Source organism: Chanodichthys erythropterus, chromosome 22 (assembly GCF_024489055.1).
Source record: "Chanodichthys erythropterus isolate Z2021 chromosome 22, ASM2448905v1, whole genome shotgun sequence".
In the NCBI taxonomy this organism is placed as follows: domain Eukaryota; kingdom Metazoa; phylum Chordata; class Actinopteri; order Cypriniformes; family Xenocyprididae; genus Chanodichthys; species Chanodichthys erythropterus.
In genome coordinates, this window is record NC_090242.1 from 14,062,356 (window position 1) to 14,076,999 (window position 14,644).

A 14,644-nucleotide genomic window follows, 5' to 3' on the forward strand; every position below is an offset into this window, starting at 1 on the left:
TTACTATCATGTGCAGTGATGTTTTCTATAGATCTGGGTAAATATTTAGTTGAGCTTATGTCCTCTATGTGTGCCTTGCAGCTGGGTCTGGGCCATTCCAATCCTGTCAAAGAGCCCACTCTGGTTACAGCTCTACAGGGAAAGAACATCAGGCAGATCTCTGCTGGACGCTGTCATACCTCGGCCTGGACCACACCGGCTCTGTCAACCAGAGCTTCAGGTACACACCACAGGCTTGGAAACATATCCATGTGGGCTGTTTGGAACCTTATAAGTTAACTTTTTGAAATGTTCCTCAAGGGCAGCAGGGTTAGTTCACCCAAAAATGAAAATCCTGTCATTAATTACTCACCCTCATGTCGTTCCACACCTGTAAGACCAAATTAAGATATTTTTGATAAAATCCAAAGGCTCAGTGAGGCCTCCATTGACAGCAAGACAGATGCCCAGAAAAGTACTAAAGACATATTTAAAACAATTCATGTGACTACAGTGATTCAACCTTAATGTTATGAAGTGACGAGAAAACTTTTTGTGTGCCAAAAAAAAACAAAAAACAAACATTTTAATCAACAATATCTAGTGATGGGCGATTTCAAAGCACTGCTTCATGAAGCATCAAAGCTTTATGAATCTTTTGTTTTGAATCAGTGGTTCGGAGCGTGTTTCAAACTGACAAAGTCACGCCCCCCAGTGGTGAACCATTGAAGTTTCAAAATACTTATGACCTAATGAAGCCTTGTTTACTGAAATCACATGACTTTGGCAGTTTGATACCACTGATATCCTTATCAAGTATTCAAAACCCATGGAAAAATCGTGGGAATTTATTGGTCAAAATGTATGAAAATATACACAGTTCAGATATGCAACATTTTTATGCTGGATCCTGGCATAATTCAGCTTTACATCTCTTTAGTCTTTGACCTTATCAGTGAACTGTACTGTTCAGGATCAGTTCCTCAGGAGTTAGATGTAAGATTTGTTTTTGCATCTCATGTCAACAACTCTGTGTTTTGCAGGTTGTTCAGGAATACAGCTGGGTTTGCCCCAGTCCGTGCCCCCACAGTATAACGCCCTTAAAGACTGCAGCCCGGAAGTGCTAAACACCCGTCTCAGAGTGCTTTACCACTTCTCTGATCTTATGTACAAGTCCTGGAGGCTTCTGAACCTCGACCCTCGCAGTCAGGTACGCATAATCAATAATAAAACATAAACATGCATTCATGTCAATCACTGCGTTGTGCGCTGATGTTTCACTGTACTCTGACTCCCTGCCAAGAACCTTTCATCATTTTCTAAGCTCAGCTGAATTTGTGTCCAGTGTGAATGTGTTCCTTGTTTTGATTCCTGTTTTTTACCTCCAGACTAATAGGTCTCTGTCGCTCGATATCCGAGCAGGAGTTTTGTCTGACAGTGTCACTCTGGCTGGTTTCCAGGTGAATGCTTCCCGCTACAGCTCAGGTACTGCTGCCATCGTACAAGGCCAACTCCGAGGCCTCCTGTCCCCGAAAGTCAACACCCTTCCTCTCGTTCGCACTATTGGCAGAACCATGACCCAAGGAAAGACCTACGGCCCTCAGATTACAGTCAAACGGATCTCCACCAGGTGTGAAAATGAGAAGAGCATCCCAAATTGGACGTGAGGCTATATCTCTGCAACGCTTTAGTGTATTCAGACCAAACTTGGTACATGTCATCACAAGCATGACCTGAGGCTACATGCTGCGTTTCTGCACAGTGGCACCTACTGGTCCGGAGATAGCAAAAAGTGATTTTTTTGCTTATAACTTCTGAACGGTTTGGACAAAAATGATAAGTCGAATGAGTCGAATGATATCCAATTTTACCATATCGGCCATTTTGCATTTTGTTGCAAAATGCTGTATTTTTTTTTTTAACACATTAGCATATCATTACGAAACTCAGTGTGGGTCATCAGCACAGTGCCTAGTGGTGAAACTAAATATTCATATGCTAATAACTTTTGACTTATTTTCATGGGAGTCATCTCCTTAGATTCCTGAATCCTTGCTGAGTCCAAGATACCATGCTAGGTTTTGCCTTATGGTTTGTGCAACGCTGTGATTTAGCTTTAAAACAATGTTCGCGAATATCTTCAAAACAGTTAGGTCGAGACAAAACCACCATAGGAAATTCAAAAATGTAGGTCGTTGGCTATACATTAATGCCCAAATGCCAAAATTCTGATAGTAAGTATAAAAAAAATGCAATCAAAGTCGTACATGGGCCATTTTTATGTACTTATACATATACATGTCTATAACTCATAAACGAAATGAGATATTTTATGGGAACACTCTGAGGACACATGAAAAAAAGTGGTGGGATTGCACCTGTTGGTGGCGCTATAAATGAACAAAATATGAAATATTGCCACTAACACATAAAATATGATTTCTAGACCTGGAAAAGTCATGTAAATCAGTCTTATAACTCCATGGGCATTTTTATAATGTTAAATTCATTAATAAATTCTTATCTTTAAGTCAAAAAAATAATCAAATTCATGGGGCATATAAATATTTTTGTGGACAGTACGGAGCCTTGGAGTCAAATGTTAAGAACCACACAAGAAGTGTAGAGAATGTATAGACAGATAGTTAATAGTGTTGGTGAGCTACAGATTTGTTTTTTCCAAATTCACAGGGGGCGCTCTAGCAAGCCCATTTTCGTACAGATCGCCAAGCAGGTGGTGAACCTGAACCCTACTGAGCTACGTCTGCCCTCCAGAGCATGGAAGGTGAAGTTAGTTGGAGAGGGGGCAGATGATGCCGGGGGGGTGTTTGACGACACCATCACTGAGATGTGCCAGGTAACTCCAACTCTTTCTTCCTCGGTGGGTCACATTTCATTCATGCATTCAAAACTGAATTCTCTTTTCCCAGGAGTTGCAGTCTGGTGTGGTTGACCTTCTTATTCACACTCCTAACAGCACTGCAGATGTTGGTAGTAACACAGACCGGTACGTTGTAGACACTGAGATGTGTAAGCAGAATGTAATTGAGTGCTGCAGTGATGACTTTTTTTTTTTTTTTTGTAGGCCAACAACCTGAAAATTAGAATCACCCTGGTTCCCTTGACAAAAACCCAATAGGATTTTTCCATTGGCTTTTGGATTAATAAGCTCTTTGACCAAAAAAAAGTTTGATTCTTACATGTTTTGTTCATTATGATAATCTCAAATGAACACCGCTAGCCTAAATACAGTTGACCGCAGTAAAAAGTTAAACGGAGTGTCTCGTTGGTAAAGGCTATTTACACTAACTCTTCCCACAAATGTCAGGTTGGGCCACACAACATTAAAAAAAGATGCGTGCCACTCAACGTCTGCAGTGGCGTAGGCTTTAGGGATTGTGGCTCGTGGAAGTAGCTTTTGAAGTGATCGACCCGAGTTCGAATCCGCCATTTGCCAAACTAGCTCTTCTCCCTTTTTCCATCACATATCAAATCGGAATAGCATTTATTTTCAATAAAAATGCATTAAATATTTGAAAAGTGGAAATAAAGTGTTTAATAATAATAAAGTATTTGTCGGGTAGGTTTAGGGGTAGGGTTTTATTGTCCCAAAATGGTGGCATCCATTTAATAATTGTAATAAATATAATAATTTACACTCTGTTATTATTGCGTCCTGTTAATGTACAATACTGAGGTAAAAATAGTATCTGCTACAATTTATAAGTATAAATGGCATATAACAACTATTTGCAGTTATTGCAAAGAACTGACACTTTTATATAGTGTAAATAGCATATCGCTAAAAAATGCTGTTATTGTCACTTAGTATAAATAGCATCTACAGCTTATTTGCACTTTGTGTAGATAGAATCTATAACAACTTGCACTTTATGTAAATAGAATCTGTTGCTAAGAAAATATGCTATTTTCACTTAGTGTAAATTGAACTTAGTGCAAATAACAGCTGCCAGTTTTAAATGTAAGCTCTAAGTTAACTTCAGCATGACCACCATTAAAGGGATAGTTTACCCAAAAAATTAAAATTTGGTCATCATTTACTCATCCCCATTTATACTTCCATAGTATGGAAGTCAATGGGGTCCATCAACTGTTTGGTTACCGACATTCTTCAAAATATCTTCTTTTGTGTTCAACAGAAGAAAGAAACTCATATAGGTTTGGAACAACTTGAAAGTGAGTAAATGACTACAGAATTTAAATTTTTGTGTGAACTATCCCTTTATGCTTTAGACAGTTCTTTCAGTCTTTATTTAAAAATATTTCCCCTGAAAGTTCGAGTTAGAGTTTGCAAGAGCACAATTATAAACACAATAAGGCTGTAAATGCAGACTAGTGAGCTGATAAGTTTACCTGTTCGGCCCGATGACGTTTAATGTCCCTAACAACCTCTGTACCATTACCAGTACCATTTAGCCACACAACCACCTTTTGACAAAACAAATAAAACTTAAAATACATCAGTATGACACCCTTGTGATTTTTTTATTTTTTTTATTTTTTTAAATGTCTTAAGAATAACATGTCTAAAATCTGAAAATATCTTGAGATTGTGTTCACCACAGACCTTAGTTTTGGCATTTAACCAAAAACCCATTCAAAAAAAAAACAAAAAAAAAAAAACAGGACGCTGGAACCAGTAATGCTAACTTGTTTCTGGGTTTTGGCCTACAAAAATACGTCATCCCTGGAGCACTCTATTGGCTCTAAAAAAAGAGACTGTTTTTCTGCTAACCTCCATTGTCTGGACAGGTTCCTGCTGAACCCAGCAGCAGTCTCGGATGATCACATGGTGCAGTTTCGCTTTTTGGGGATCCTAATGGCGGTGGCTATTCGAACTAAAAAGCCCTTGGATCTGCACCTGGCGCCGTGGGTGTGGAAACAAATGTGCTGCATTCCTCTGGGAGCCGCTGACCTGGAGGAGGTGGACTTGCTCACGTACCGCTCCCTTCAGGGCATCTTACACCTGGACAACAGTGTGATCAATGAAGAGAACTTCACAGTGGTGAGCCATACAGCCCGGAGAGACTAGCAGAGATCACCCATTCAGACATCAAACACTTTCTCACACTCTGGTCTTTTTTCTGGATTTGTAGATGATCCCTCTGGACTCATTTGTGGCTCACAGTGCTGATGGCACATTGGTTCCAGTGATTCCTGGTGGACATAACCTCCCCCTGACATTCTCCAACAGGAACGATTATGTGGAAAGAGCCCTGCACTACAGACTTCATGAGATGGACAGACAGGTATCTGCCTCTCCTTTAAACACTTTGGAATTACAGAATTGGATTATATTCGCTAAACTTTTCAATTAAAGCCACAATTCACTTAAAAAAATGGAAATTCTGCCATTATTGTTCCAAACCCATATGATTTTTTTCCCCCATGAGAAACAATAGGTTTTAGAAGAATTGTACTGCATGATTTGCATACTGCCAGCTTGAGATGCCCCATGATGATGATTTTTCATTAAAACATAAAAGTGACATGATTAAAAAATTTTAAAAATAGTAATCAGATAATAGCATGTTAGGAATTCACTAGGGCTTTTTGAAAAAGTGATTTATTTATTTATTTATTTATTTAATTTAAAATGTGATTTTAAAGGTTTGTTGTGCTTGTTTGTAGGGCTGGACAATTTGGCCAAAAAATGTATAATAATAATAATAATAATAAATAAATAAAAAAAAATGTAATATTTGAATCAATATGACTGCATTTTTTAAATAATTAATAATACTAATAATGTGGTTGTATTATTATTTGCTATTATTAAAGAAAATATTAAATAAGAAATATATTACTTCTGTAATACTATTTCACTGTAAGATAAATTTAGTATTTAATTTACAGTACAACTGTATTATAGGTTTATAAACACTTCTCATTACAAATATTATGAAATAATATAATATGACATTTTATTTAGTCAAAATGCACAATAGCTTTGCAATGACTGTCGATGGAGAAACATTATTAGTCTTTTCAGAATAGTGTAGTGCTTTATTGTAAAAAAGTGTGCCTACACCAGTGAATCATCAGTATTTTGTCCATTTTCCTGGAAATTGAGTGCACTTTCTGCTAAAAGGGAATTTGTCAACATTTGGAGTATATTAGCATGTAGATGATCTCCAAGCTAACATATATGAACCTAGAAGCCACAATAACTCAAAGATTGACTCTCTCTCTCTATGATTAGAGTTAAATGAGAACAACTAACTCCCCATCAAGCAGTGTTAGAGGCTCTGCAGTATGTAATAATGCCAAATAATGCCAATAAACTTGCATGTGTGCATCTGTGTTTGTGTAGGTGGCAGCAGTGAGGGAGGGCATGTCCTCAATCATCCCTGTCCCGTTGCTCTCCCTGCTCACGGCTCGGCAGCTGGAACAGCTGGTGTGCGGCCTGCCCGAGGTCTCTGTGGAGATGCTGAAGAAGGTGGTACGATACCGTGACGTTACTGACAGCCACCAACTCATTGGTTGGCTGTGGCAGAGCCTCGAGGAATTCACCAATGAGGAGAGAGTCCTGTTCCTGCGCTTCGTGTCCGGACGCTCCAGACTGCCATCCAACCCGGCTGACATCACACAAAAGTTTCAGATCATCAAAGTTGATCGGGTAAGGCCACCGTTAGGTATAGAATATTTTTTTTATTTAAAAATGATTAAATATTATAATTAAATATTATTTCAATTAAATATATGATAGTAAAGATTAATTATTAGGTGTCATTACTCCGGTCTTCAGTGTCACATGATCCTTCAGTAATCACAGTGTGCTGATATACAGCCATTTCGCACGGCTACGAGTGTGATATTGTATTTATACAACAGTTCGACAGCATGAGTGTGTAAATAAATAAGAACAACAACAGAGTGTCTTTAAGGGTGCGTTCACACTTGTCATGTTTGGTTCGATTAAAACGAACCCTGGTGCGATTGCTCGGATAGTGCGGTTCATTTGAACATATGTGAACGCTGCCATCCGAACCCTGGTGCGCACCAAACAAGCGGACCGAGACCGCTGAAAAGATGGGTCTCGGTCCGCTTCCAAACGAACTCTGGTGCGGTTCGAATGATATATGAACGCAACCCGGACCAAAGACATGTAACCGAACCAAAAACAGGAAGAGGAGACCCTAAAAAGGACAGAATCCTCACGCATGTCGGTTTTTCTTGTCATAGTCGCGAGTTTGCCCATCACAGGCATCAGATGCGCGTCTCCACGCAGCAGATCATTTGTGTGTGTGACGGAGGGATTCCCGCCGGTGTTTTGACTACTTTACACATTTTATAAGCTCTTCACGAGTTCCCAGCTGGCCAAAATACCATCACATGCAGGCTACGCACACACAACGAGCGCATTTACCTCAGAAAACAGCATTGTTTTGGATGTTCGGTAAGTTCCGTCTGAAAATAGGCGATACGTCATAAAATCCGACCAATCACGCTGTGAATGTATCCCTATGTCTGAAGGTTCGGTATCTTTTGGTTCGGTGATAAAATTGCCAATCTGAACGCTAACCGGACCAGGACTAAATGTTTTTTTTTTTTTCTTTGGTCCGGACCAAATGGACCAAACGAACCGAACTACAAGTGTGAACGCACTCTAAAACCCTCTTTTGTGCAAAACTACTTCTTCCGCCACGGATTCAAACCTCAAGTTGTCAGTTTGACCAAGCCTCCATTACTAATTCTAAAACGTTACTTTAGAACTAGTAACGAAGGAATGTTGAGTTCCTCATTGCATTTTTGAAAGAGAGAGAGAGATCACCTGAGCGAGCATTACCTGTGTCTGATATAACATTCATTCTTCAGGTCAATGTCCATAATATTATATCCATTTGAAAGTCTGCTGAGGAAAGCGATCTTTGAATTTGTCCTTTTTACAGTTAAGGGAATTTTCCATAACAGCGCTAAAACAATGTCCTTTGTTTAAAAAAAAAAAAAATCCTTTTCAATTTAAAAGTCTCTTGCGACTGACTCATTCACTAAAGTTTTCTGCCATCTAATGGCGTATTAATGTAACTTTCACTCAATCCATATTACGCACTAATAGACCCTTGCTTTCTCAATACCAAATACAATATATTATTTATATAAAATAATATTATAAATAGCCATTATAAATGACAATAGGAAATAAACACAATTGTACAATTCAGTCAAACATACAAAAGCAGTGCTCTACAGGACGCAAGTTAAATATAGCCTTAATATTAAATTATTAAATTTAACTAAATTTGATTTGCTCAGGAACAAGTAATGGATTAATAAGACCAAAGATTACCTGTTTTATGTACCAAAAATTAATTATATCTCATGTTTAACCACTATAAGAGACCGCAACGAATCCCAGAAGCACTGGCCGAGATAACTGTTCTCAGCGGGTACACGAGCACTGAACAGCTGCTGACAGCCTGGAGCTCCATCTCTGAAAACATCTAAACAAACTGTAAAATAGATGCTATGATTAAATATGAGTCACGTATTTCAGGTCTAAACAACGACATTCTCACCTTAAAACTACAGTTCGTGGTACAACAAGTGTAGTATTTGTAAAAAAAAATATGGTGGATTTGCTCGGCCGCCATGACAGTCGCTTCAAGCAAGTGATACAAACGCTGAAAAGGTAGGAGTGCTGTTATCAGTAGAATATCGGCCAATCAGATTCGAGAACCAGAAAGAACTGTTGTATAAATATATATAAGGAATGAAGGTTGTCAGTAGATTTGGTAACTAAAAGAGAAGTTCCTGAAAGGTTTAAAGGTATTAGCCAATGATAATATTGGCAGATATCGCCAGATTATTCAGCTTGGCTGATTAAAGGTGTCTGGAAGGTGTAGTCAGCATACTGTAGCATGTACTTTCCATGCATATTAGCAGTGTGTGCGTTAAGATGAAGCCCAGGTCTTTACTTTCTCTTTATGTTCTCTCAACAGCCTATGAACGGCCTTCCTACGGCCCAGACGTGCTTCTTTCAGCTCCGCCTTCCTCCCTACACAAGCCAGGCCATATTAGCCGAGCGCCTACGCTACTCCATTCACAACTGCCCCTCCATAGACATGGACAACTACATGCTGTCACGCAACACTGACCCAGCGGACGGCTCTGACACAGAATACTGAGGCGGTGCTCCCAAAAACAGACAGTGTCATGCTACAAAGCACAACAAAATAACAATATCATAAATGCCTCCGGCTGTACTTCTTCCTCATACATGCAATACAATTCTCAGTCATAAAGCCTCACGTACGTACTCTCTGCAGTACCCAGAATGCACTGCGAATGCCAGTTCTTCCACCAGGTCAAAGGGAGAATATCTAAGCAATTCATTTAGTTATTTATTCATTTTTGTATAATATTCGTGTCTCTGAATGTTGCAGAAAACTTCCAAAAAACGAATTTCTAAAAAATATTACACTAACACCATTACAAGCGCTGTGCCTGGAATGGTCGCGAGGTTTCTCTTGGCGTTAGCGACAAAAACTGGGGTCAGTTTGTGGGTGAGCACTTGGCAGCTAGCTTCCTGTCCCAGTTTATGCCAAAGGCTTTTAAACTACTGTACTGTACTATAGATGATACCTTCTGACTCAGTGGGGGAAAAGTACTGTTAGTCTGGGAAACGAGCCTCAGAGCAATCGTCGTTTGGGGCGCTGGGGCGTTTGTGCGGAGCTAGCTTGTATCTTAAATGAATGTATACTTGCAAATGCCATGCACGTGTGCACTCAACCCTACTTTTATTTGCCAAATACTGTACTGAGGCTGTACATTAAATAGGGTTTAATGAATTTTAGCCTTTTTTTGCAACTGTGAAACAGTGTGTGGAGACATTTGGTGATTTCGGTGTTCGTCTGTGGATTCTCACAGAGCGAGAGTGCTGGTTTTGTTACGCTATGCTGATCGATCATCAGTGTTATGTGTTTCGGGGCTTGTGTGCCTCAGTGCTGGATGTAAAACATGTTTTGACTGTTTTTACTCATGTGGTGAACATGCGTTTGACAGAGGAGATTCCCTCCTACTTCTGTATGTGGTGGTTTACAGTATTGCTAAATTATTATTATTTGTTTTTTTCCCCCTAAATATTTATCTGAGTGAGCTTTTTGTGTTGGAAAAGAGAATGAGGACTGTTGCGTTGTTTTGCACTTTAGACCTGTATGTATTGCGCTTTAGCAAAAGAGGAAAATCTTATTCACTACAATATTTACAGATTTCAAACTCCTTTATCTAGAGATTCTCTTATCCTGAGCCACTACTGATATAAATCTCCTGGCTGAATTGTTTTTATTGAAGTATCCAGAACTAACTTGAACAACGAAAGATTTCTTTAAGGCTGATTCATTAGGCTATGATATGGTGGCATTTTAGGATGCTTAAATTTCAGATTAAGCCATAAAACAAGAATGATTCAAAAAGATTCCTTAAACTGGATGATATCTTCTGACGATGGCCTCTCAGATGGAAGATGCACTGTACTGTAAATTAAATTTTGTGTACAGACTTTTGTGTCAGCTTGGTAAGTCATTTTAATTTGGTTGTAAATGTTTTTCTTTCTGATTATGCACAGGCTAGTTTTTGTTTATGTCTGCCATGATTTTCTTATATTCCAGCTGTTCTAGTGCAATCAGAGTCTCTCATTTCCAAAGACAAGACAAGGGGGAAAAAAACCCTGCATTTCCTCTCTGAATCAATCTACTCATCCAAAGGATTGGAAGTTGCGTGTGATACATATAAAGTATGTATGTGTGTGTGTATGAATATGTGTATATACAGTGGGTACGGAAAGTATTCAGACCCCCTTAAATTTTTCACTCTTTGTTATATTGCAGCCATTTGCTAAAATCATTTGTTCAATTTTTTTTTTCCTCATTAATGTACACACAGCACCCCATATTGACAGAAAAACACAGAATTGTTGACATTTTTGCAGATTTATTAAAAAAGAAAAAGTGAAATATATAATATATGTACAGTACAGTCCAAAAGTTTGGAACCACTAAGATTTTTAATGTTTTTAAAAGAAGTTTCATCTGCTCACCCAGGCTACATTTATTTAATTAAAAATACAGTAAAAACTGTAATATTGTGAAATATTATTACAATTTAAAATAACTGTTTTCTATTTGAATATATTTCACAAAGTAATTTATTCCTGTGATGGCAAAGCTGAATTTTCAGCATCATTACTCCAGTCTTCAGTGTCACATGATCCTTCAGAAATCATTCTAATATGCTGATCTGCTGCTCAAGAAACATTTAATGTGTACAATTGTACAAACTATTTGTGTACAATATTTTTTTTCAGGATTATTTGATGAATAGAAAGTTCAAAAGAACAGTGTTTATCTGAAATCTAATCATTTGTAACATTATAAATGTCTTTACTGCCACTTTTGATTGATTTAATGCATCCTTGCTGAATAAAAGTATTCATTTCTTTAATTTCTTTTCAAAAAAATAAAAATAAAAATTCTTACTGACCCCAAACTTTTGAACGGTAGTGTATAATGCTACAGAAGCTTTGTATTTCAGATAAATGCTGTTCTTTTGAACTTTCTAATCATCAAGGAATCCTGAAGAAAAAGTACACAACTGTTTTCAACATTGAAAATAATCATAAATGTTTCTTGAGCAGCAGATCAGCATATTAGAATGATTTCTGAAGGATCATGTGACACTGAAGACTGGAGTAACGATGCTGAAAATTCAGCTTTGCATCAGGAATAAATTACTTTGTCAAATATATTTAAATAGTACACAGTTATTTTAAATTGTAATAATATTTTACCATATTACTGTTTTTACTGTATTTTTAATTAAATAAATGTAGCCTTGGTGAGCAGATGAAACTTCTTTTAAAAACATTAAAAATCTTAGTGGTTCCAAACTTTTGGTTTATATATATTTATATATATATAAAAGAAAATTTACCGGCCAAAACTATTTTTTACCAGCCATGAAACAAAAACAAGCAGTTATGACACCAATATTTTAGATACTAGTGAAAATTAACAATCTTCTATTCCACTTTCGATACCACGGCTAAAACTACTAGCTTAACTAATATAATTTTTATAACAGTCTAACTGTAGTTTTTGTGTGCAGAAATTTAATAAAATAGGCTAATCAAATAACACTGCATAAACTTCATATCCTTTTTAAAGTTCAAGATCAATGAGTGACTTTTTTTTTTCCTTTGTTGTTTGATTTACATTAAAAACGTAGACAGCAGCAGGATTATTAGGATGCTGTCACTTTAAGACCGAATGCACACGCGGCGCAGATCAAACATTGCTAGACTATGCAGTGTCATTTATTTGATTAGCCTACTTTATTAAATTTCTATACCTGAAATCTACTTTCTCAACTGAAAATAAAACCGAAGGACTATGTTTAGACGGGCATTTTTTGACATTTTCAACATGAATTTCAGTTTGTCCGCTCAAGCACAGGAAGGGAATGAAAGAGAGCTCAACTTAGTATTTGAGACGTGGCTTTCAGGGCGCGCACTTTGGATGTTTCGGATGTTGAACTTTCCTCACGGGGTGTGAGTATTGAATTCCCTTTTGTGTGTTCTAGCTCTTGAATATTTACAATGGAAAGGCTTAAACTTTCGTGATGACACAGCACTGACCCGTCAACTGTACAGAGCATCATTCACATTGGTTCACGTTCATTTTCTCACACCATTGCATTGTTAGAATTCATAAAAATCTTACCGGCCATCTGGCAACTGACACGGTTTCATCGCCGACATCGATTTTTACTCGCATTTGGTGCTTTCTGATTGTTCATTTTAGGCCCCTTAAGATGTGCTCAAAACACTCTCTACACAAGTACAATACACAAATTGGTTGATGTCTGATTCACAAACAATTTTGTTCCAGTTTATTTTTAGTGAATCGCAATCATGCAGCGTGACCAGTGTAATGTTACACCAATCAGGGGTGCGTTTCCCGAAAGCATCGTTGGTGAACCATGGTCGTAAGTCCCATTGAACTCTATTGGTAACGACCAAACTTGCGACCATAGTTCGCTTCGGGAAACGCGCCCCTGATCAGACTATGGATCAGACGCGTCCTCACGCGGGTCTAGAGACGCGATGCCCCGCCTTTGGCATGTATGCCCCATAATACTAATAATTTTGATCGTTATAATGGAATACGTTTTCTTTAAAGATACAAATCAAAACAACTCACCTGTCGAGTAAAACACAAGCAAGATCGGCATCTCTTTCTAGGTGAAGTTTGTCATGAAGCTCCCCACCTGTTTTTCTTAAAATAAGCACTAGAGGTAGTCAATATACATTTTCACTGTTGCTATGCACTACGTTTGACAACGGGGATAAACAAATCTCCTTGGAGAAGCTGACACCAGCGACGTATTTGAAGAGAAGAGGATTAACTTACATGATAAGCGCTATAATTTTCAGATATTAGTAAACAAGTGTTTAAAAGAATATTGTCCTGCAGGATATCACAGTGATGTATGATAGATGAATAGTGAAGTCTGTAGTTTGAGAAGATATCTTATTTATAAGGAATATAATTATATTTAAAAATTATTTATTTATTTTTTTTTAAAAGTCGTAGCTTGTGGGGTAAAACGCCCCCCAGAGGGCATAGTTTCTCTCTATCATAATTACTATAATAACATATTTCTGTCTATCAAATCATTTGTTTTACACTTAATGCAGTATAACTAGGTGGTAAAATCAAAATATTTAAACAAAATTAAAGAAAATAAAATAAAAATTACCTCAAGTGAGCATTAGGCTAGCTTGATAGCACAGTTGGCTCACTGATGGAAGGTGGTTAGGTGACCCAATGAAATTTGGTGGCTTTTAATGCATTTATTGGATATATTTTACTACATAAATATACAAATTTATAAGTTTATATTTAATAATATTTATTTAGGGTTTTCTGTTTGTCTTGGTGATAGTGGTGAACAAATACATCAATTATCAAATGTAAAAAAAATTGGATATGTTGGATATTCCTCAAATAAATATTAAAAATATTAAATATATAGGCCTATACATGTTGATACATTACTTGCCTTTTACTTTTAGAGATTAAAAACTAGTCTGTTCATTTTGCTGTTGATCTATGAAGCAAACTGTTTGGTAAAGAAAAGGGGGCATTTTACCCCACCTTGGGGGGCGTTTTACCCCACCGCTGGGGCAAAACGCCCCCTTTGTACAAAAATATTTTCAGTCAAAATACTAATTAATTATGAAGGCTGAGCAATTTTAATATTTGGTGAATAACTCCTGCCATAGTCACTCAAAACCGGGATGGCAATTCTAGTCACATTTATGTTTTGTTTCACTGTAATGTCACATTTTCCTTAAGGGGGGCGTTTTCCCCCACTCTACCCTATATTCTATTTTTTGGCAGCAGTTACAGAAACATATATATATATATATATATATATAATATAATTTTAAATCTTCTGATTTAACCTTGAGATTTGAATTATTATTACCAAATGATGAATAAGAAAAAAAAGAATACGACAGTTTCGGACTCAGGGTGCAGGGTGCAAGGACCTTAAACTTTTGAGGCTTGCGCAGCTTCTCGAGGAGAAATCAAACAAATGAGCGCCGTTTTCTAAAGTCTATGATTAAGATAAAGTCTAG

At 37.4% G+C, this 14,644-nt stretch overlaps 1 protein-coding gene across 12 annotated transcripts in view; it reads left to right on the top strand.

Moving 5' to 3' along the window:
* The window catches only part of LOC137012022 (probable E3 ubiquitin-protein ligase HERC1), an 88,102-nt gene extending 77,250 nt beyond the window's left edge, over positions 1–10,852 (top strand). For 8 of the 12 annotated variants that reach the window (XM_067374967.1, XM_067374957.1, XM_067374964.1 and 5 more), the window contains 9 exons: positions 82–220; positions 1,023–1,189; positions 1,368–1,609; positions 2,671–2,836; positions 2,910–2,986; positions 4,753–5,005; positions 5,097–5,249; positions 6,314–6,619; positions 8,943–10,851. In XM_067374967.1, coding sequence (XP_067231068.1) covers positions 82–220; positions 1,023–1,189; positions 1,368–1,609; positions 2,671–2,836; positions 2,910–2,986; positions 4,753–5,005; positions 5,097–5,249; positions 6,314–6,619; positions 8,943–9,128 — 1,689 coding nt within the window. In that variant the 3' untranslated portion in view covers positions 9,129–10,851. Of the gene's footprint in view, positions 1–81; positions 221–1,022; positions 1,190–1,367; positions 1,610–2,670; positions 2,837–2,909; positions 2,987–4,752; positions 5,006–5,096; positions 5,250–6,313; positions 6,620–8,942 lie in introns of all 12 variants that reach the window. The other 4 variants (XM_067374965.1, XM_067374966.1, XM_067374969.1 and 1 more) reach the window with 2 other exon arrangements.
* The last annotated feature ends 3,792 nt before the right edge of the window (positions 10,853–14,644 follow it).